General features: G+C 48.7%; 1 protein-coding gene across 1 annotated transcript; it reads left to right on the forward strand.

Moving 5' to 3' along the window:
- On the forward strand, positions 1-22228 carry LOC119465853 (uncharacterized). The gene is made up of 5 exons (XM_037726330.2): positions 1-248; positions 1133-1315; positions 13477-15322; positions 18604-19230; positions 21920-22228. Exons 2-5 carry the CDS (start codon positions 1146-1148, stop codon positions 22226-22228), a joined length of 2952 nt encoding a protein of 983 aa, XP_037582258.2. The 5' UTR covers positions 1-248; positions 1133-1145.
- The last annotated feature ends 124 nt before the right edge of the window (positions 22229-22352 follow it).

Raw genomic sequence — 22352 nt, forward strand, 5'->3', positions numbered from 1 at the left:
TGCTGGGTTTTTACTCGCTGATTCATCGAGCATGTGCGAGCGAGTTGCCGCAGTTGCATTAGTGTTGCAGACGTTGCAGCACCTCAGTGTAACGGCTGCGCAGGCTGCTTAGTACAACCTGTGGGAGGCCGAGCGCTGGACATGTGTTCACCTGCCTGCATCTCGTAGTCGTGGAGACGCACTGCTGCGTCCAGTCGGGCATCACTTTCGAGCTTGGGCTGCAGCCGTTGTTTCGTCGTGTGTGTTTCGTAAGTGGTCGTGTCGGTGTTCTTGCTTTTCATGATCATCCCCGTGCGCGAACTGTCTTTGTCGGGAATTATCTGTGCGACTCGCGATAACCTATATCTTCATAATTGTGAGTTCGGCCTCTTTTACGTGGTGGCAGCCCGTTAATAATGCGCCACATGACTGTAGAAACGTTGTACCAACGCCGAGTGCGTTCCCTGCGACCGTGTAGAGGCTTCGACTTGCCTTGCACTTTCACACTTGAGTTATAATCACTTTACGCTTGTCTCCTGTTGTCAGCAGTCATGCCGCGCTGTTGGGTTATTATTCTTGTCTGACGTTATATCTCCTGATGAAGCTTATGCTTCTCACTTGACCGAAAAGCAGGAGGCTTCAATATACAAGCAGAAAAAAAAAGGAAGCCGAGCTGTCGCCGAGTGTAAACAACACGCGCGCGCAGTTTAAAACGCGTACGAGTGTTTGAATGCGTTAGAAAGCGCTTCGCAGATCTTCATCACAGTGAAAAAGCGATGAGCAACCCCCTTTATTTACGGCTATTGCACGGAAACAGAAATAAACGCGCAAACAAAAAGGCAAGCTTACTTCAAAACAACACGTTGCAACAGAAGCATGCAGATTGGTAAAATCTGCATGCATAAGCAACAGTAGACACGTAATCCAGCCGCGTGAAAAGCGCGCGTAATCTGATGCTTACGAACATACAGCAAGGCCTCTGATTCGATGAACTTCCTGTGTGTGAAAGAAGTGTCGCTCATCCTCATCACCCTTCTTGGACTGGGCCGGCTGGTGGATTTGTTGGTGCCGGCTTTCAGGGCTCACCTTGGCATAAACGTCTCTTCCTCTTATATTGACGGCATAAAGCACTGCGGGCCAATTTTCATTGCAGACTAGCCGATGACATGGAACCTGAGTCCACAGGGGTCGGCGGCATGGCAAGTGCAATCCAATCCCTGGATTCTACGCGGCTGCTGCTCATGGCCGAAAATTTACTTGGCAAGCTCAAATCTCGGGGCGTGGACCTACAAGCGCCCTGCAGCGACACCCTCGGCAAAACCAAGTGCTGGCTAAGGTGGCACCTGCCCGCTTTGAATGATGTTCTCTGGAAAGTCTGCATGCAGGTCGTGGAACATGCACCCGGTGTGTTCACGCTGGGCAGCGTTCAAGGCACCGATGTGGACGCGGTACGTACGGACGCCTCGTTTCTGGACGGCGGCCTCCTTTTGTACTGGCTGCTCAAGCATCACAGCTGCATCAAGCGACTTCTTCTGGTCGCCACGGCTGTTCCGCTGTGGCACTTTCCTTCACTGCTCGGCCGCGCACTCCATGCCAGCCGATGCATCGTAGAGGTTGCAGGTCTCCCTATCGACATGACAGAATCGTGGCGGGAAATGCGTCAGTGCAGGGTTCTGGCCTGCACCCTGGGAAAGCTGTCGCCTGGGTTCAGCTGCTTAGACCTGACGTCGCTAAAGCTCGACCACATCGCAGCGGAGTGCATCGCGGACGGAATTAAAAGGAGCAACCTGCGGCGCCTGTACCTGTGCGGCGAAATGTCAGCCAGTGTGACACGGAAACTCTTATCTGCCGTCAGCTCCTGCCAAAGCCTCACGTCTCTCGAGCTCACCGGTTTCAAACAGTTCTCGCGGTCCTGCGCGGTCGTGCTCGCAGCCGCCTTGAAGCGCAACAGAACGCTACGGAGACTGTTTGTGAAGTTCGTGGAGGATGACGTGGTCGGTATCATCCTCACCTCACTGAAGCACAACAAAGCGCTACAGGAGATGTCGCTCGACTATTCGCTAGACTTTACTCGTTCTACAATGTGGGACGGGCTTCAAGCACTTCGCGACAACAGGGTGCTCAAGCGCCTCAAACTTACTGACGCCTACTTTTCTAACAGCTGCGCGATGGTTATAGCTGAAGTTCTACGGCACAACAATGCGCTCGAAGAGCTTTCGCTTTCTTCAAACCAGATCAGCGACCTTGGTGCTCGAGCACTGGCTAAGACACTTCAGGAGAGCTCTTCCTTAAGGCGTCTCGACATCTCCAAGTGCCGATTGACCGCCGGTGTGGTGTCGAAGTTTGTAGAAGCAATTTCGCGTAACAGCGCGGTCGAATGCGTAGAACTCGGCAACGTCGACATTCCTGAAGAGTGGACTCCGACCGTGCCTCTCACAGCGGATGTGTTCGCTCGCTTGCACGTTTCGTGGAACGGCCGCACACTTGAGGAATGGGCTGCGTGTTTGCGACATGAAGGCCACCGCTTCCCCCGACCGTGTCTTGGCTGGAACAAAGATGCGAACTGCTCTGGCATTGTGCAGTGGTTTTCCGCAGCGTGCGTCAGTAGTGCGTCTCTCGTGGAACTGGTCATCGAGTGTCCCCGCTTAGTGGGTGCAGACTGCACTGAAGCCGTCGTCTCTTTTCTAGAGACGACACATACGCTCAAAAAGCTCATCGTGCGTCCGTTCGAGTGTAACTACGTCTTTTCCACTGCGGTTATTAAAGGTCTCGCCCGTAATAAGACTGTCTGCGAGGCCGAGTTCGACCAGACGCTCCGTGCCCACTTGGATGTGAAGGCTATTGAGGCCCTGCTGCTCGCAAATGGAACTCTACACCGTCTGAAGTTCAGGGACGACTCTCTCCCCAGCAAGGCTCCCACTTTGTTGGCACGTGCGCTGGAGAAGAACTTCGTGTTCCTGACGCTGGAATTCGAGCACCACTATGCGCGAAATGACATGTACCCAATAGTGAGTGTCCTGAACAGGAACAGGTCACTTCTAAACAGAGCAGTCGAATGTGTCCTGGACGTTGCTAGGGATGAGCAGTCGGTACGAGCCCTTCGCCTTCTCTCGGCCACCGAATCGCTTCTCGATGCAATCACTAACGTTTCGGGCAAGTCGCGCGAGGAGTGCCGGTGTTTGGTACTAGAAGCAGTGCACCACCTCAACAGTCAACCCTCTGAACTTATTGTTACGAGTGGCTTCCACGAAGTAGATGAAGACTGCGATCGGTCGAGCGCTCTAGTGTGTGTAAATAGTCTTTGTATATAAAGCTTCCGATAGATTTTACCCACTTGTCACCTCGTAATAGACTGGTAAGTTTGTTATGTCGCTATAGGACAAATGAAAGCGTGTTAGCGCCCCAACGAATATGTATATAAAAGCTAGCCTAGCCAACCACAAATCACTGTGATTATTAGCGGTGAGAGAGGAATCGCGATATTCTCGGACAGTACGGGTTCATAGTGACTAGCTGTGACAGCGCAGGCGAGACATGCTGTGCTTCGTTCGAGCTGTGGAACTTTGTAGCCGAAGCTGACCTCATGAAGCTGACCTGAAACAACACACCAAGACAAATATTCACTTGTCTTGATGTGTTCTTTTCCTTGTCGCCACGATCGCCTCAGGCCACCCTCTGCGATTACACACGTATTCATTCATTGTGGACATGAACCTTCAACACATTAGGAAAAGCTTACGTCCTAAGGTAACCAAAAATCCGACGGTTGTGATGTGCTTTCGGTTCTACTCCACAACCGTAGGTCACTTTCTATTAATTTGTGTAGAAATAATTTATTAGCCCCTTTCAGGGCATTGAGTAAGAAGAAAAAAAAAAACTCAGCCCTTCCACTGGGGTGGAGATGGAAGACCAGCGAGGCTGTACTATGGTGGGAATTATGTATTTCCAATTATGACTATTAAGATGTGATGGTGTAATTGGTGCCAACCTTTGCCGTACACCGCCATAGGGGTACGGAAAAGGTTGGCAAGTTTTTCATTAAACACGTCACCAATGCCGCGCGCGTTCGGTGTGAACGCGGGAAAAACGCCGCCGCCGTCGACAACCCTTGTACGGAACGGCTAAACGCTTAGAGAGAGTCTGCGGCACAAGCGGCAGTGGTCGGCAGGGCTGCGCGCATGCGCCGCAGTGGGAGAGCGGGCATGCACACGCACAGTCTAGGGTGCCTCCATGCCCTCCTCGCCCACCGCTCCCCTTCCACTCGGAAGTCGCGTTTGCTCTCCGCCGTGCGTTCGCTCCCCGTGAAAGCGCGCGTTCCTGGCCCTCGCGCACTTTCACTCGCACATACAGCATACGGCCAATGAGAGTATTTTTCTATTACCGGACGCGATCATCGAAGAGTGAGCCCTTAAAAGCTTCGCTGTAAATGAAATCAAGTTAAATAAAATACGAGAAGTGTGTTAGAGCAAGACTGTGGAACAAACACGACGAAATATGTGACTATTTGAAGATTATCGGCACAACTATACCAAGCAAAGTGTTAACAACTCAAACAAGAAGCATTATTACCTCACTTTACCTGTTCATATAGTGTCTTAGTGGCTCACATTATAGATAGCATCTGAATATGTAAAACCCCTTATTTCATGATTCTAATTAAGCCAAAAGTATCCTAGGGCGGGTCAAGCAAGGAACACCGCTCCTCGTCCTTTTTATACCATCTAGTAACCGCTGGCCAATGATTGCTTCATGCCCAAGAACTTAAACCCATACATTTCAGTGGGGCGCCTAAGGCAAGGATGGCGTTAGAGTGGATTGCTTACAGTGCATTAAAGATATCCTAACTAATCACCACCAGATCGTGTTTGCTAATAACAGCTCTGGATTATTTGGTGTTGTTTCAAGCGTAGCGCAACATGCCGTCTTTGGGCCTCTCCATTTTTTTAATATAATAAGGACCTGCTTAACTATTTCTCCTTGCATACGTCTCTTTGTGGACGATTGTGTGGGGTATGGCGCCATTCTAGTCCAGCAGATAGTCAAGCCCTGCAGCATTACCTGGCCAAAGTTAATGAGTGGTGCCATAACTGGCCGATGACGCTTAAGTCAGTAAAACATCGCTAATTTCCTTTCGTAGGCACTAGCAATACGAATCTCCAAGGTATCTTTTAAATGGCGACGTTATTTATTCGGTCGCATCTCTTAAATGACTGTGTATTTACATTTATCATGACCTTAACTGGTTATCTCAAGTAACAAGCACTGTTAACAAGGCTAACCGCGCTCTTGGATTTCTCAAACGTTATCTAACTTTTGCTTATCCCGAAGTAAAACTATTAGCTATAGATAACTCACATTAGGCCATGATTCATATATGCTAGCGCCCTTGAAGTGCGTTTAGAATTTGATATTGCGTGAATATCCAGGATGCAGCAGCAACGTGGCAATGTACTACACGTAGTTCCAACTTCATCTCTGCGTTAAGCAATGAAATTCAGTTTTTACTACAGCAAACAAAAGGCGAGCGTTACTTCTTCCACATACATGGAGATGCTGCTGTTCGCATTTATCCATGGTATTTAAATTAAAAACGTTTTTCACATTTGTAACACACCAGTAAACAATAAAAACCAGCTCGAAGAGCAGTTATGTACCATAGCTGTGTTCGGGTCTCACGAGGTTATGCGGCCAGGTTTCAGTGTGGTTTAATTAGAAATTCCTATTGGCAACTGCTATAAGGGTCTCACAAGCCATATACGTATACTTATTCTTTTTTTTCCCCATATAAGCGTTTACTGCAGAAACGAAAACGGCGTGTCATCAAGGACGTTGATATGATGTACGAATTGTGGGAAATAAATTCACATGTCACGTGAAGTTTTGCCGGTCTTCTCTTCCTTCTCCCCGTTCCATTTCACGCTACTTTTATCAAGCAATGCCCCAATCAGCCGAACGGTGCATTTTTATTCAACTGCCCCGTGATTCCCTCTCTGCGTGCATCCTCATGCATGCTGCTTAATTACTGCATCGAATAAACATCACAGCATGCCATGCATCCATGTCGTATTTATGCAGAGTTACTAGTACAGTGTACAAACTTCCAGTCGTGTAAAAGAGCCATGTGAACGAGAACATTTACTCCGCACAGTCGACTATGTTTATTTGAAGCGCGATCATGCATAGTGAATGGCGTGCGTCGGCAATGATTGCGCCTGCGAGCCACATCATGAACGTCCGTTCTGCCTATCTCTGCATGATGCAACATCCTGTGCTCTCATTTACGAAGCATGCTTTTACCGCGCGGAGCCCACGCATGGAGCTGCGACGGCCCCGCTCCACGCTTGCCGCGACTAGATAGAGTGACCTACCGAAACCAGTGTCGACTGCAGCAATGGCCTCCGAGATTACGGGCGCCGTTGCGATCAGTTGTGATCTCGGAAGCCTCGCTCCGTTGGAGGGGGTAGGGAGCTGTCAAACTGAACTGATTCCATCAACGTTGGTAAGCAGGGTCATATTGCGGGGTTGAAAGCGCTTGAGTGCACACGATACCGCGTGCCATTCGCGCGTGCTAATCGTTTACTGTGGTACAAATGCTGATCTCAGAGGTAACGTGTCTTCCATTGTCCCTGTACACTCTGTATGGAGCATATACAGGGGCACTCTCCTCCATGGGTTAAGGGCGACGCTGTGTTTAAACAATACTTGAAATATCCTAGGCCCTATACTGTGTTTAAAAATAATTTTCCTTAAAGACGCGCACAATCGCCAAACCAGCCCAGCCCTCATTGGACAGAGCTCCATGATCTCTACAAGCCAGCCCTCCGAGAATGCGCCGGTTGGTCTCGGAGGCATCCAGGTTGTGCCCGCTGGTATTTTTAGAATACACGTTTGAGAACGACACCCATCGGCGGTTCAGACCTAAATCGCTATGATGTAGCAATGACATACGCACGCGTATTACCGAGAACAGGCTTACAAGCGCCGATTCATCAAACATGTGCAAGCGTGTTGCGATACTTTTGTCGCGCTTCCGTGTAAGGCCGTTTCACATGGTGCGATTTTGCACTGCGATTATCGCACCGGAAGTGCGATTTCCGTCGCATGCGACGAAAATCGCAGTCGCAGGGCCGATTCTGCGATTTTCGGCTGCGACCAACCGGTTGGTCGCAGCGTCGCAACGTCGCAGCAATCGCTGCGATTTTCCCGTCGAAATTGCGCCGAGAGGTATTTCGCGGTCTGTTTTGGAAAATGGCGGCGGTCGCTCAACGCAACGTTTATAGATACTTTTTTGTCTATAAATATTGGATCAACGAGCCTCGAACAGTGCAACTAATTGAGTGGAGCCTTGGATTGCGCAATCGGTACGTACCATCAGCACCGACACGCGAACAGTGCAGATAAAAACTCGTAGGTCAGATTCGGTTCTGTGATTTCTACGAGTTTGTTGACACGCTACGTTGCTAATCTGGCGACGCTGTTTTTTAGGTTGGCTTCGGGTGCTGATAGTACGTACTTTTGCGTGATTTTCCGCTATTCACACGCGCTGCGAGTTGGTAAATACTACGAGGTGTCCCTCACGGGAAGGCATGGCCTTCGGATGTCGTCCCAATTTTCTGGTTCTGGAGACAACTCGCGATATACGAAAACGCCACAGTTTTATCGCGGTATGCTTTTACGGACGGAACAATTTAAAGAATATGCAACTACGGACAAATGCTGTGGTCAATAGGTCACGCTATACGCGCGACCATTTAGTTGCAGTCAGTTGGTTAGGGCTTTCATGCGCATTTTCCCCAATGAATGATCTCATTTCAAGGTTCTGTTACTTCCGCTGCGAGACGCAAAGCGAACGTGCAAACTGGATATCGTAATGAATGTTCTACAATAGCATATTTCGCGCTTTGACTGGGAATAAGCAGTATTGCCAATTTATTTTCGAAGCAATATTTAAACAGTTCTTTTCTCATTTTTTTGATGCATCATTTTTCTCCTGAATAAAAAAACCAATAAACCTTCAGTGTGTTGCAGACTTTGTATCCGTACTGCATCTGTGTTAACCCTCACATTAAAAGGTAATTGCACATTTCGCTTACTTCAGTGCATCGAATTACTTTTGTTTATGCTGGTTGTAACATATCGCAGTACTCTAAGAAACTACTTAGCCAAAAACATCCTTGCCTTTTCTTGCTTCTCTGCCTCTACTTCCTGTAAAACACATGCAATAATGCGAAAAGCAGGCAGACATCTGGTTTTTATAAGTAGTAGATAACACATTAAAGAAAAGCAGATCAAAATTGTGCAGTGAAGTCAGCTGGTTGCATTCCTTCCTGTGAATGATAGGATCTTTTCAAGTGTGGGTGGGTCTTGCATGTCCACAGCTCATAAAGTGTGCAGACTCATCACGAGGCGTAGGTATAGCCCATCAAGATGGAGGCAATGTTGCTAATGAGTCTGCACTTACATGTATTACTGCATAAACTCGTATAACCATATCCCATCATTACTCAATCGAGCTTGCTCAGTCATATTCACCAAAATTCTACTTATCCGAGCTTGCTCTGACTAATATTCACCAAAATTGTACTTGGCCAAGCTTGATCTGACTAATATTCACAAAGATTCTACTCAGGCAAGCTTGCACCGAGTCATATTCACCCAATATCTACTTAGCCAAGCTTGCTCCGACTTATATTCATCAAACTTCTACTCAGGTGAGCTTGCACTGAGTCATATTCACCAAAAATCTACTTGCCGAGCTTGCTTTGACTCATATTCACTAAAATTATACTTGGATCAGCTTTCCCTGACTACCACATGACAATATTCACTAAAAGTTTACTCAACTGAGCTTGCTCTTACTCGTATTCACCAAAATTCTACTCAGTCAGGCTCAAACGAACTCAGACTCACGGTTAGTTCGAAGTCTTAGTGAGCCAACGTTTGAGTGAGTTCACCGTGCTATGCATACATTACATTATGTGACCTGTGCGGTGAATAAGCAAACATTGTCTATGAGTACGTGTTGCATCGGGTGAAATAAGGAGAACTGTAAACACTGCAGTTAGTTTTCTAGAGTTCAACTGACCGTTGCGTGAAAGCTTCGCCTCATGTCGATTCAAGCAAGTGCTTTGGATCTGCATCATATCTTTTGCCAATCCTGCTGGCTGTCCTAGTCATTACTGGGCGGCCACATTTTGTACATTTCAACACAAAGTTTAATAAATGACTGTAGTGCAATATATTAAAAAAAAACGATGCTTGCATCACTGCACGTATAACAATCAGAACATGACACAAACACATGCACATAAGATGGACACAAATGATAAATACATAAACAGATGGAATCAGATAGCCACCACCTATTGAAAAAAAAAAGAAAAAGCACAGGACTACGTATAACCATTCCCCTTGCCAGGTACATGGGCTATAGGAGAAACACACGTGCAACCTAGCAGTTACCTCGAGGTAGCAGCTAGGACGCTTTTGCATTCGCAGCTGGCCACTCAAGTGTGTTCAGTGTGCACTTGTACTTAGGCACACTTTTTATTGTCTGTATCTCAAAAATTTAATGTGGCTCCTCAAAATTTTGAGGATGTTTGGATTCTGAGGCTTGCAAAGGTAAATATTTTTATTCCATTTAGGTTCAAGGTGAAGGCTCATACAAAAGATTAGAGATATTGTCAGTGCTCCTCACTTTCTCTCAGAACATAAGTGGTCTGTTATTGAGATTCTAGCAGCTTTTCAGCAGCAAGAAAGGGAATCAGCTTCCCCTGTTTTCAGCATTGGGTTAATGCAGGCAATTCAGGGAGGCATAAAGTTTTGCCAATACAATCGGTTCGGGAATACCAGATTAGACTGTACCTTGACACTTTCCTTGCACTTTCTTATTTTGGTCAAATAACCCAGTTTGAAATGGCTCCAGTTAGCATGCTCTAACATTGGTCTAATATAGGTTAAGTACATGACTAGCTTAACAGACTGGGATGCTGGCTTTCATTTCCAGGAAAGGAATCATAGCACCTGCTCCAGTTGCATATGTTTTTGGATATCAGGGGTATTCAGCCTCACTTTAAGGATAACGTGCTGAAGCAGGTAGAAGCACACGCATGCCATTAGCGGATAGTTTGGATAGCTTCTTACCTTACACTTGCCACCTAGAATACAAAATTTTAGCGTTCGATTTTGTTATTAAACAAACAAACGTACTCCTAACAAGGTATTTTAATGTTAGCCGTGTGGCTACGCGGCTGCGCTACGTACTGCAGCATATTAACTTAAGCTTCTTGATACAGATTCACAGCACACTAACAGCGCAAGAAAAAGGACGAGAAAATAGACGACGCCCATGTCTGCCAGAATGATACGATACTACGTACACTAGTGACTGCAGCTCCTAAATAAAAAAAATAAAAAAAATAAAAAAAATGTGGTGTTGGCTTTTACGCCTTTCGAAATATTCAGAGAGCACTTGTATGAACAATTACAGCACAGGCGCCGAGACGGACGAGCCAGGCTGGCGCTAAGATAAACGTTCACAACACAAATTCCATTGCACGTTCAGTAATTACACACAGATCATTTGCGGCTTTGTTCGGGGGCAGACGTGAGCGTTTGGGTTGGTGCTTGCTGCTAAGTTTGGTGCAAGAATATTGCTAGGAGCAGGAACCGCTAATGCGCAATCACGAGCACACATCCACACACACACATCCGTTTTTCAGAAGCTGACGTTAATCACGGGTAGCGCGAGGGTCTCTGCGTTGACATGACGACTCCGCTGCAGCCGAATTCCGAATACTGCATATGCGATGACAACAGCGAAAGGGGCTTGTTGATAGGTCCTCTTGTAATTTGTTTAACCGCAGGTAGAACGACACAGGCATAAAACACACACGAGACAGGACACAACGCTGAACGACCACCAGCGAACAGCTGTTTACGTCCGCCATTTCTCCTCGTATTGAACTTCACAAACCGCTGTTGCGCACTCCAAAACAAACTAAACTTTGAAGCGTTTTTAAATTAGAAAACGCACGTATTATTTGGTCCTAATAAAGAGAGGTCAATTATATTATAACGCGCGCGTCTTTTTCATTACATTAAACGAATTTATGCGGCGTGTGCGACAAAATCTGGCAGCAAGCAACTCTGGGCGTCGCATAATCGCATTGTTGACATCGCACCATGTGAAATGGCCGTTGCGAATTTCGCATCTGCGAAAATCGCAGCTGCGAAAATCGCAGTGCAAAATCGCACCATGTGAAACAGCCTTAACGGCTGGTGATCGTGCTTAGCACAGCTTGTGCAATGATAAGCGGTGAAAACGTGTGCATCTGCCTGTTTTTCGTGGTCGTGGCTACTGCGTCGTCCTGTTGAGCATCATGTTTGACCTGACCTGCAGCCGCTGTTTCGTGTGTTTAGTAAGTCGTCTAGAAGGCGTTTTGCGTTTTCACTTTTCGTGGTCATTGCCACGCACGAACTGCATTTGTCAGGAATTCCCCGTTCGGTTAGCGATAACTTGCATCCTCAGAACTGTGAGTGCGGCCTCCTTAACGTGGTGCCACCCCTTCATATTCGACTTAGCTTGAAGCGCACTGTAGACACGGGCACGTATAGGAAGTAGACAGGACAGCGCTTGTTGCCACCATCTTGTTGCCACCCCTTCACTGCAGATTTCGCACTGCCAAAGTTAGTCGACGCATACCGCCGGGCTTACAAAGGAATCGAAAGGGCATACGGTGTAAGTTTAATTGGTGGCTTGCGTGCGCAAAGCAGCTTTGGTACGCCATTGCTAAAGCTCCAGTGTCTCTAACTTTGTACACTCGATTGTTTTTCTCCGCAGTTGTGTACACCGAGTAGAGTGTGTACACCTTACACTTTCAGTTATTCCTGCCTTGCGCCTTTCTTTCCTCCTTTTCCTCCCTTGCACTTTCAGTTACGTTGACTTTACACTACACTTGTCTCCTGCCGTTAACGGTATAGCGCAGCGTTGTTGGCTTATTATAGTAGTCTGACATTATATTGCTTGATCATGTTGATGTTCTTCACTAGACCGGCAAGCATCCGAGCACAAGTCGGATGTCAACAACACGCACGCGCGTTTTGAAACGCGTGCAAATGATCGCGTTAAAAAGCGCGTCCAGGACCTACATCTTGTTGACAGAGCGTTGGATACTAATAGTAGAGAGTCTTCGATTAAGGCACGCAGTCACCTTGGTGTATCCCAGAACCTACGGTATGCTTTTTGTTTTGCTGGAACCCAAGGCTCCTTGGGGTTCCCTGATTTATCCAATGATCTACAGCAACCGCCTACATTTACGGCTGTTTTTACGCCAACAGAAATGACTAGTAAAAGTAATAGGTCGCGGTGTGAATATTCTAAACTGTCGAAAAAAACGAAACGAATATTGTCCTACTCCAATCAAATAGTCACTCTTCTGAAATGCGACTGCTTTTCATATAGTTTGCGAATACGTTACATTGGCAGCTATGCACGATCAAACATGAAACTGAAGCAAAACATCATAGCCCTTCCACTATTGTGAAGATGGAAGCCAGAGAAGCTGTGACTATGGTGGGTCTGTTGTAGTGAATATTGCCCCCCACGATGAGAATGGGCGTATCGTCGTTGGGCATCACCCGACCGAACATGTCTATCATGAACGTTCCGATTGAGAAACTCGCGTTGAAACCTGGCCGTCGCACCGGGGAAGTTGGCGCTAGCGTTGCCGAGGCGTGCACCACCGTTGTCGGGTTCCTGGAAGGAACTTTTATACTTTAATATGTCAGCAATGTGCTTGATACATGCGAAAAAAATAAGCTAATATTTCAAAATGGCCGCCGACGTCCGAGCAAGTCTCCTCCTGCAAATAATTGTTTGATGCAGCCCTGACATGCAGTAATAATTCCAGCTATTCGAAAACACTATTCGAAAAGTATTCGATATTCGGTATGGTTCGATTCACTTTTGGCACTTTTTCAATTCGTATTCGATACGGTCTCTAAAATACTACTTGCAGTCTTCTATAAGAAGTAATCCAAACTTCTCTAAAAGTTGATGTTGCAGCAAAAGCATACGGATTGGTAAAATCTATTAGACAACTTCATCCAGCATCGTGAAACACTCGAGCTATAAACAGCAACGCACCTCATTCGCTGAAGTACATCCGTGTGAAAGGAGTGTCCCTGATCCTCATAACCGATCTTTGACTGGCTGGCTGCTGGATTTGTTGGTGCCGGCTTTCAGGGCTCACCTTGGCATAAACGTCTCTTCCTCTTATATTGACGGCATAAAGCACTCCGGGCCAATTCTCATTGCAGACTCGCCGATGACATGGAACCTGCGCCCACAAGAGTCATGGAAAGTGCAATCCATTCCCTGGATTCTACGCGGCTGTTGCTCATGGCAGAAAGTCTGCGTGTCAAGCTTAAATCCCGTGGCTTGGATCTGCAAGCGCCCTGCAGCGACACCCTCGGCAAAACCAAGTGCTGGCTAAGGTGGCACCTGCCCGCTTTGAATGATGTTCTCTGGAAAGTCTTCATGCAGGTCGTGGAACATGCACCCGGTGTGTTCACGCTGAGCAGCTTTCGAGGCGCCGATGTGGACACGGTACGAACGGACGCCTCTTTGCTGGACGGCGCTCTCCTCGTGTATCGGCTGCTCGAGAACCACGGGTGCATCAAGCGCCTTGTCCTGGGCGTCACGGCGGTTCCGCTCTGGCACTTTCCTTCACTGCTCGGCCGCGCGCTGGAAGCCAGCCGAGGTCTTGTTGAGGTTGCGGGACACCCTGTCGACAAGACCGTACCATGGCGTGAAACGTGCCAGTGTAGGGTTTTGGCTCGTGCATTGGGCAAGCTGTCGCCTGGGTTCAACTGCTTAGACGTCACGTCACTGAAACTTGACCACGTAGCAGCCGAGTACATCGCCGACGGAATTACGAAGAGCAACCTGCGGCGCCTGCACCTGTGCAACGAAATGTCACCCAGTGTGACACGGAAACTGTTATCTGCCGTCAGCTCCTGCCAGAGCCTCACGTCTCTCGAGTTCAGCGGTTTCGGGGAGTTCTCGCGGTCCAGTGCAGTCGCGCTCGCAGCCGCCTTGAAGCGCAACAGAACGCTACGGAGACTGCTTGTGAAATTCATGGAGGGTGACGCCGTCGGCATTATTCTGGCGTCTATGAAGCACAACAAGACACTCCAGGAACTGTCGCTCGACTATCCGATGGACATTTCGCGTTCTACATTGTGGGACGGCCTTCAAGCGCTTCGCGCGAACAGGGTGCTCAAACGCTTCGAGCTTACCCACGCCTACTTTCCAAGCAGCTGCGCGATGGTCATAGCTGAAGTTATGAGGGACAACAATGCGCTTGAAGAGCTTTCGCTTTCTGGGAACCGGTTCGGCGACCTTGGAGCGCTAGCATTAGCTAAGACCCTTGAGGAAAGTTCGTCTTTAAGGCGTCTCGACATCTCCAAGTGCCGATTAACCGTCGGTGTCGTGTCAAGATTTGTAGAAGCGGTTTCTCAAAACAGCGCAATTGAGTGTGTACGCCTCGGCCACGTCGACATTCCTGAAGAGTGGACACCGACCTTGCCTCTTACAGAGGATGTGTTCTCTCGCTTGCAGGTTTCGTGGAACTCCCGAGCACTTGAGCGATGGGCTGCGTGTTTGCGACATGAAGACCACCGCTCCACTCGACAGTCCCTTTGCTGGACCAAAGCAGCGAACTGCTCACACATTCTGCAGTCGTTTTCCGCACCGCGTGTCAGTAGTGCGTCTCTCGTGGAACTGGTCATCGAGTGTCCCCGCTCAGTGGGTGCAGACTGCACCGAAGCTGTCGTCTCTTTCCTGGAGACCACACGTTCCCTCAAGAAACTCATCGTGCGTCCGTTCCAGTGTGACTACGTCTTTTCAACTGCGGTTATTGAGGGTCTCGCGCGTAATAAGACTGTCTGCGAGGCCGAGTTCCACCAGACGCTTCGCGCCCATCTGGACATCAAGGCTGTCGAAGCTCTGCTGCTCGCCAACAGAACCTTACACCGTCTCAAATTCAGGGACGAGTCTCTCCCCAGCAAGGCACCTATTTTGCTGGCACGTGCTTTGGAGGACAACTTCGTGTTCCTGACGCTGGAATTTGATCACCACTACACGCGAAATGACATGTACCCTGTAGTGAGCGCATTGAACAGGAACAGGTCACTTCTAAACAGAGCAGTCGAATCTGTCCTGGACGCTGCTAGGGATGAGCAGTCGGCACGAGCCCTTCGCCTTCTCTCGGCCACCGAATCGCTTCTCGATGCAGTCACTAACGTTTCGGGCAAGTCGCGCGAGGAGTGCCGGTGTTTGGTACTAGAAGCAGTGCGCCACCTCAACAGTCAACCTTCTGAACTTATTGTTACGAGTGGCTTACACGACGTAGAGGAAGACGGCGATCGGGCGAGTGGTCTATTGTGTGTGAATAGCCCTTGTATATAGAGCTTCCGCTGGTTGTAACCGCGCATGCGACTTATGCAGTATTCTAGTCGAGCTGTGCAACTGTGAATATTAGGCGTTGTGTGTTATTGTCCTAATTGTCACGATTGTTTCAGGCCATCCTGTGCGCTTAATTATCTTATTCATTGTAACATCAAGCTTCAATCAGTCGGGAAAAAATTACGCCGAAAGTGAACTATAACCAAAAAGTTGACGTTTGTGGTGTTGTTTTTTCATGCTATTCGACAACAGGGCTGCATTATTTATTTATTTGCATATAAATACTTTACTGCACCCTCTTAGGGCATTCAGTAAAGGAGGCATCGGAAGAAAAAAAACGAAAAGCGAAACGCGTATTAAAACAAGTGTACCATTAACAACACGAGATATGCGACATTTAAAGACTATAAACAAAACCAGCCAGTAAGTCATAAACATAAAATAATAAAGCTGGGAAAAGAAGCATTATAACCTCACTCTAGTGGTTCATAAATTGGTTTTAATGGGTCGCAATAAAGGCAACATCTGAAAATATCAACTCCCTTCTTTCATTATTATATATGAAGGGGACCAACATGCCGAAGTTTCTTGTAAACACTTGGGCATGTTGGTAGTACATGTTAAAATAAGCGCTGTCTTCCAGTCAGCACTGTGTGTGTCTTTTTTAGATGCGAAGCATCTTATGGTCCGGCCTATGTCACTCCCTCCATCCATCCATCCATTCGCCGTGCGGCGTACACACCCCTACTGCGCATGCGCATCCTCCTCCCCCTCCTCTCCTTGCCTCATCTCCTCTCCTCTCGGCATTCCTCCTCTCCTCTCCGACGCTCCTCTCCGCTCCGGATTGCGCAACGAATAGCAACACCTGCGGCTCCGCGCGCGATAATAGACAGCTTAAGTTTAGCGTGGTTACCGGATAGCGGGCGGACCGGAATAGCGGGATCGAAATGCGCATGCGCAGAACGCTAAACGACCCATACCGTTTACCGTGCGCACGCTATTTCTCAGAGTTAACGTTACCGTGTTAACGTGGTTTACGTAGTGTACGTAAAACATGGTGGCGGTCCCGGTCGCCCGCTTCGAATTGAATTTGGCGTTGTTTTTGTAGAATCCACTTCTTTCGTAGCAAATGACTGCGTGAACGGCTTTTGCTTAGTCTCATGTCGCTTCGCCGAGAGAGTGTTATGACTAATCTTGCCGAATTTTCGAGATCGCTTCTCATTTCGAACGCGCCTAAGCCTAACGAGAGAAACTTTCTCCGAGATGCGAGCACCACCTGTCGGTAATGTCGGGAGATAGGCGCGACAACGGCATATGGCCTCTGAGATGGGAACATTTCGGAGGCTATGGTAGACGGCTTGTACTGCTTGTCTGCTTCGCTGCAGATCGGCGGACATGGGAAGAAAAATAGAACGCGCTCCTGGCTTTCATTGCGCTGCCTCTCGCACTTTCCGGACGCACACACGCATATACTTAGGTGCCCTATGTATGCGAAATTCAAAGCGTCATGGAATAGCGTCCCGCACGTAAACTACGCTATCACGCTAAACTAAAACTCTGTTTCTGCAAAGTTCGTTTGCGGAACGGTAACGCTATTTCCCTTAACCCCGCTATTACGCTAACGTTAAACTAAAACTGTGTAATGCTAGCAGTTAGCGCGTTAAACTAAAACTGTCTAATGCGTAGCAGCTTAGGTTGCGACGGTAGGCGCTGCATACTCCGCTGGGGGGCGCCACTGTAGCTCGCGGTATAATGACGCGCGCGCACGCTCCGCTCCTCTAGCTCATTCTCCTCCCGCAACGCCGCGATGAGTGCCACGGACAGCGCCAACGCCAGTGTCAGCGCCGTGGACAGCGCCGCGGAGAAGAGGGCTCGAGCCGCTGCCACGAAACGGCAGCGGCGACAGGCCGATCCCGAACTTCGGGCTCGCGAAGCCGGTAGCTACGTACCTCAACCTAACGGAAACGACGAACTGAAAACTAATGGGAACTTGAGTCGACCCCATGGCTGCTTCACATACTGCTCAGGGTTCTCCTACGGGAAGATGGTGTAATTTTATTATTATTATTATTATTATTATTATTATTATTATTATTATTATTATTATTATTATTATTATTATTATTATTATTATTATTCCAGGACAGCAAGGGCGTGCAGCTGCTCGACGCCGCCGAAATGGAAATCCGATGCTTGGATGCTTCACGCCTCGCGACCGCAGTCGACAGGCTGCAAGGCACGCTTGGCGAGACCGGCGTGGACCTCTGCACGCCCTGCGGAAACGTAATGCACGGCGACCGTGCGGAATTCTGGATAACGCGGCGGCTGCCTGCTTTGAACGAGGTCCTGTGGACAGTCTACATGCAAGTCACAGAGCACAGTCCCGGTGCGTTCACATGACACACGGCCTGACAGCGCCTTTCTGGACGGCGCTATTTTAGTGTGCAGGCTACTTAGACACCACCGTTGCATCAGAAGACTAGAGCTCGGCGACACGGATGTGATTGTCGGTAAATTTCCGACGTTACTAAGCGACGCTATCCAGCAAAACAGTGGTCTCGTGGAAACTCGAGTGGACGTCACGAGCGAAGTGTGGAGCGTGCCGCGCGCTCGGGCGATCGTGGTTCAAGCTTTAATGAAGATTCCTACTGGGCTCGAGCGCTTGGACATGTCGGAGATGGTAACGCTGGACTACTGGACGGTAAAATGCATTGCCAATGCTATAAGAAGGGGCCTCATACGGAACTTGAAGCTGCAGAACTCTATGTCTAAGAGAGTCGCTCGCGGTTTCTTTAGTGCTGTAGCCGCTTCAACGCAGTTGAGCTCGCTTGAACTTACAGGCCGCGAATTCCCGATGTCGAGTGCTATTCTTCTTGTGAGCGCGTTGGAAAGAAACAAGACGCTGCAAAAACTTTCGATATATTCTCTCGGAAAGGGTGTGTTTGGTCTCCTTTTTTCACCGCCTCGCGCAATTCGACTCTCTCACGCAATGGTCACTCGGGCATTCGCCGTTCGACCTGCCTCCCCAACTGTGGAACTTCGAGGCATACCAGCGAAACCGGGGCCTCAAATCCCTGAAGCTCGTGAACATGCGACTCGACGACGGCTTCGCTGCGGCCATCGCGGGTTTCGTATGAGGAAACAACACCCTTCAGGAACTGCGTCTCTCCTGGAACGAGATCGGCGATCCCGGAGCTGCCGCGTTAGCTGACGCCCTGCAGCGCAACGACTGCCTCAAGCTGCTCCACCTCTACAGGTGCCCGCTGACGGCTGATGCTGTGTCCGGCTTCGTGGTGTGCCTCGCGCAGAACGCCAAGCTAGAATGCGTGCGTCCCGGGAGCGTTCAAGTTCCTGAGCAGTGGATACCGCCCGTGCCTCTCACGGCGAACCTGTGCGCGCGACTGCAGGTGGCCTGGAACACGCGTGGTCTTCAAGAGTGGTCCGCATCTCTACGGCAAGCGGGCAGCAGCTTTCCCGAGCTCCGTGTTGCCTGGACTGACGAAGTCAGCCCGCATGCCGTAATCGACTTCTTTTCCGCGGATTCCGTGAGCTTCGGCTCGCTTACGGAACTTGTAGTCTCCTCCTCGCGTACCAGTGGGACAGAGTGTGCCGACGGGATCGCGTCCCTCTTAAGGACCACGTCGCATCTCAAGAAACTTTCCGTGTGCCTCTGGGGTCAATCCGCGGCAGAGATCGTGCGTGCTCTCGCCGAGAACGAAACCGTCGGCGAGGCGGAATTTCGTTTCACGAACGTAGCCCACAAGGTCGCCAAGGAACTTAAGGTACTCGCTGGCAGAAACCGTACGCTGCACCGATTGCACTTTTGGAATCACACGCTTAATAAAGGCGCTATCCGTTCGCTCGCGCTGGCCCTGGAAAGCAATTTCGTTCTCCTGACGCTCGACTATGAACGCTATTCCGCCCACAAGCGCATGTATCCGGTACTTAATGTGCTCAACAGAAATCGATCGGTTCTCAATCGCGCAGTGGAGTGCGTGTTGAAGCGATCCGATGATGTCGAGTCGGTGCGAGCTCTTCGTCGTCTGTCGGCGTGCGATTCGCTCGTCCGTGGTACGTGTTGCTGAAACCGCCGAAAAATCTCGCGACGAATCCATGCGTCTGGTTCTGAACGCAGTGCATCGTCAGGAACATGCCTCAAATGTGCTCAATAGAACATTGTGAAATGAAATTCCTACTGCGTCCCCATTGAAGTGTGCAAAAGATGTTCCGTCCCTTCTCTGTCTGTTTCCTTCTTATCTTTCTACGTCCCTCTCCCCTAACCATCGGTGTAGGGTAGCAAACCAGATTGTAGTTCTGGTTATAACGTCCCTGCCTTTCCTTTCTTTCATTTCTCTCTTATGCAGAACACGACATCGCTGAAGAAATTTGCCCACTCCGCAACGGTACGTGTGAGATAGATTTATTAACACCTTCCTCTCCCACGGCGCGGAAACACTCAGTTTAGACCGGAAACGCTTTTTTTTTTTTTTTTCAGAACTCTGATTCCGTTTCGCATGCTGAAAGCATTGATCAACAACGGAGAAAAAGAAAACTAAGGTCAAACTTTTTCTGTTTGAATTTCGCAACCCATACCGCTGCACCGATAACTCTGATGTCACGAACATATCTGTTTTCACCAGACTATCCGAGCATGCCATTTTCTGATACAGAGCTCACTGTTCGAGCTTTATATTACTCACGCTACAGAAACGGACACTACGGAAAGCACAAAGGTAAGCAGTAGCAAGGCCCTTCTACGGTATAGATGAACCCTGGCAATAGTAGTAAATACAAACAGCAAATACAAAACATGTCGAAACAAAATTGTAAACATAAGCGCATACAAGTACATGCACATTTTCATCAGGTTGTGGCGCACAAGCTCAGTGCCAAACACTCGTTCGTCTAACACGAAAGTTATACAATTCAGGGCCGGTATTTTGTAGCGATGCCTTTAAAGTAATAATGCCTTTTCGCGCTTATCGCGCTTTGTCAGTGGTCAGAGCGACGGTCCGCTCGCGTTATCAACGTTGATATCGTGAGCGGACCGTCGCTCTGAACACTGACAAAGCGCGATAAGCGCGAAAAGGCATTATTACTTTAAAGGCATCGCTACAAAATACCGGCCCTGGAAACATTGATAGACCAGGAGACAGGATAACGCGCTTTACTTAAAAGCTACGGAGAGTTTGGCTGGTAAAATGTTCAACTACATCTATAGCGGAGCGCAAGAGCTTAATATTTCATTCTTAAGCATGCCGTACATACATACGTAATAAACTCGCGGAATTGCGACCTTTTGCTGTAAAAACCGTCAAGCTTCTCGAAGAATCTAAGCAAGGTTGAATTAGCTCACGCAGATTGGAAAAATAATGTGATTAAAGGTGTCATTATTGCAATGTGTTTCCGTTTTTGAGCCGCTTTTCTCAGCTACACACAATATAGAAGCTGTGGTTCCATCAAAAAAAAAAAGTTAATTTTTTCTTGTTTACATTGGGAATCGCACAGAAAAAATACTGGATCACACTCGATAAAGACACAGATCAAAGACACAGACCACAAGCATGTTTTAGCCGTGACAAGCAACGTGTCAAGTAAAACTGGCACTTGCGAAGCGACCCAGCCGCATGCATCATGCATATACAGTGAGGTAAACAGCCTTCACAAAACGATCCCAAGTGCGCATTACACTGCTCGAGTAGCGCCAAATAAAACGTTTGTGTGATAATACGGTTGAGCCACAGATAACAAATTCTGTGCTTTAACCCGAAGGTGTTGCGAGTGACTTTTGAAAAATTACGCGTTGGAAATAATACACATGCTCTTGCGGAAAAGACGGGTGCAAAAACAAACGGGTGGCTCCACGGTAAACGGGCGCCACGGTAAACGGGCGCCACGGTTAGTAAACTATGCTACATGTACAAAATACGCTCATCTAGCATAACAAACGTGTTGCTAGCAATGTTCTTAACGCAAGAAGCAGCAAAATTATTTATGCAGACAAAATGAAACAGCTTACCGTAATACCGAGGCCACGCGTTGAAAAGCGCGGTGGGGTGGGCATAACCAGCGGCACATGGCGCAGCATCAACGTCTCTATAGAAAAGGGACGCGTGACACAACCTTGTGGATGTATGATAAGCTGTCTACCTTCGAGGTGAAGTGGAAGCGGACATCGCTACGCTGCCTGGCGGGTGGTCGCACCCTTACTTGCTCGGCCGCGAAACGGCTCGAGTGGCCGCTCTTTACGCAAGTATGCTCCCCTATGCGAAGCGTGCGAAAGCAGTCGTGTCTTTTTTGGAATCAACAAGTTCTCTGAAGAAGACTGTCGCAAGTCCGTTCGAGTATTTCTTCGGCTTTGCGACCGGAATTCCTTAAGGCTCATTCACACTAGGCCGACGCGACACCGATTTTGGTCTGCCGACTGTTGGCGACAGCAGTTTACAGGACGATAAATGCTGTGGCCAACAGTTTAAAGGGGCGGGCGGAGGAAGGCTGTCGCCAATAGCCGGCAGACCAAAATCGGCAGACCAAAATCGGTGTCGTGTGGGCCTAGTGGGACGAGCCTTAACGGGCTCGCCCGCAACGGGTCTGTTCCGAGGGCGAATCAAGTTCCGCCAGGCCTTTCGGATCGACAACCACGTCAGGGTTCTTGAGACACTGCCGAGGGCCAACCGAGCTTCGCACCGTCTCATATTCGACGAAGACTGCATGAACAGCAAGGGACCCCCAAAGCTGGCTGGCGCTTTGGCGGACAATTTCGTCTCCCTGTCATTCTAATTTGAGCGCTATAGCGCGCGGAATGACGTGTACCCCGTACTGAGTGCTCTGAACAGGAATCAATCTCTTCTTAATCGGGCGGTGGAATTCGTGCTGAATGCTGATGCCGATGGCCAGCCTTAGT

This window comes from Dermacentor silvarum, chromosome 10, assembly GCF_013339745.2.
Source record: "Dermacentor silvarum isolate Dsil-2018 chromosome 10, BIME_Dsil_1.4, whole genome shotgun sequence".
Lineage (NCBI taxonomy): Eukaryota > Metazoa > Arthropoda > Arachnida > Ixodida > Ixodidae > Dermacentor > Dermacentor silvarum.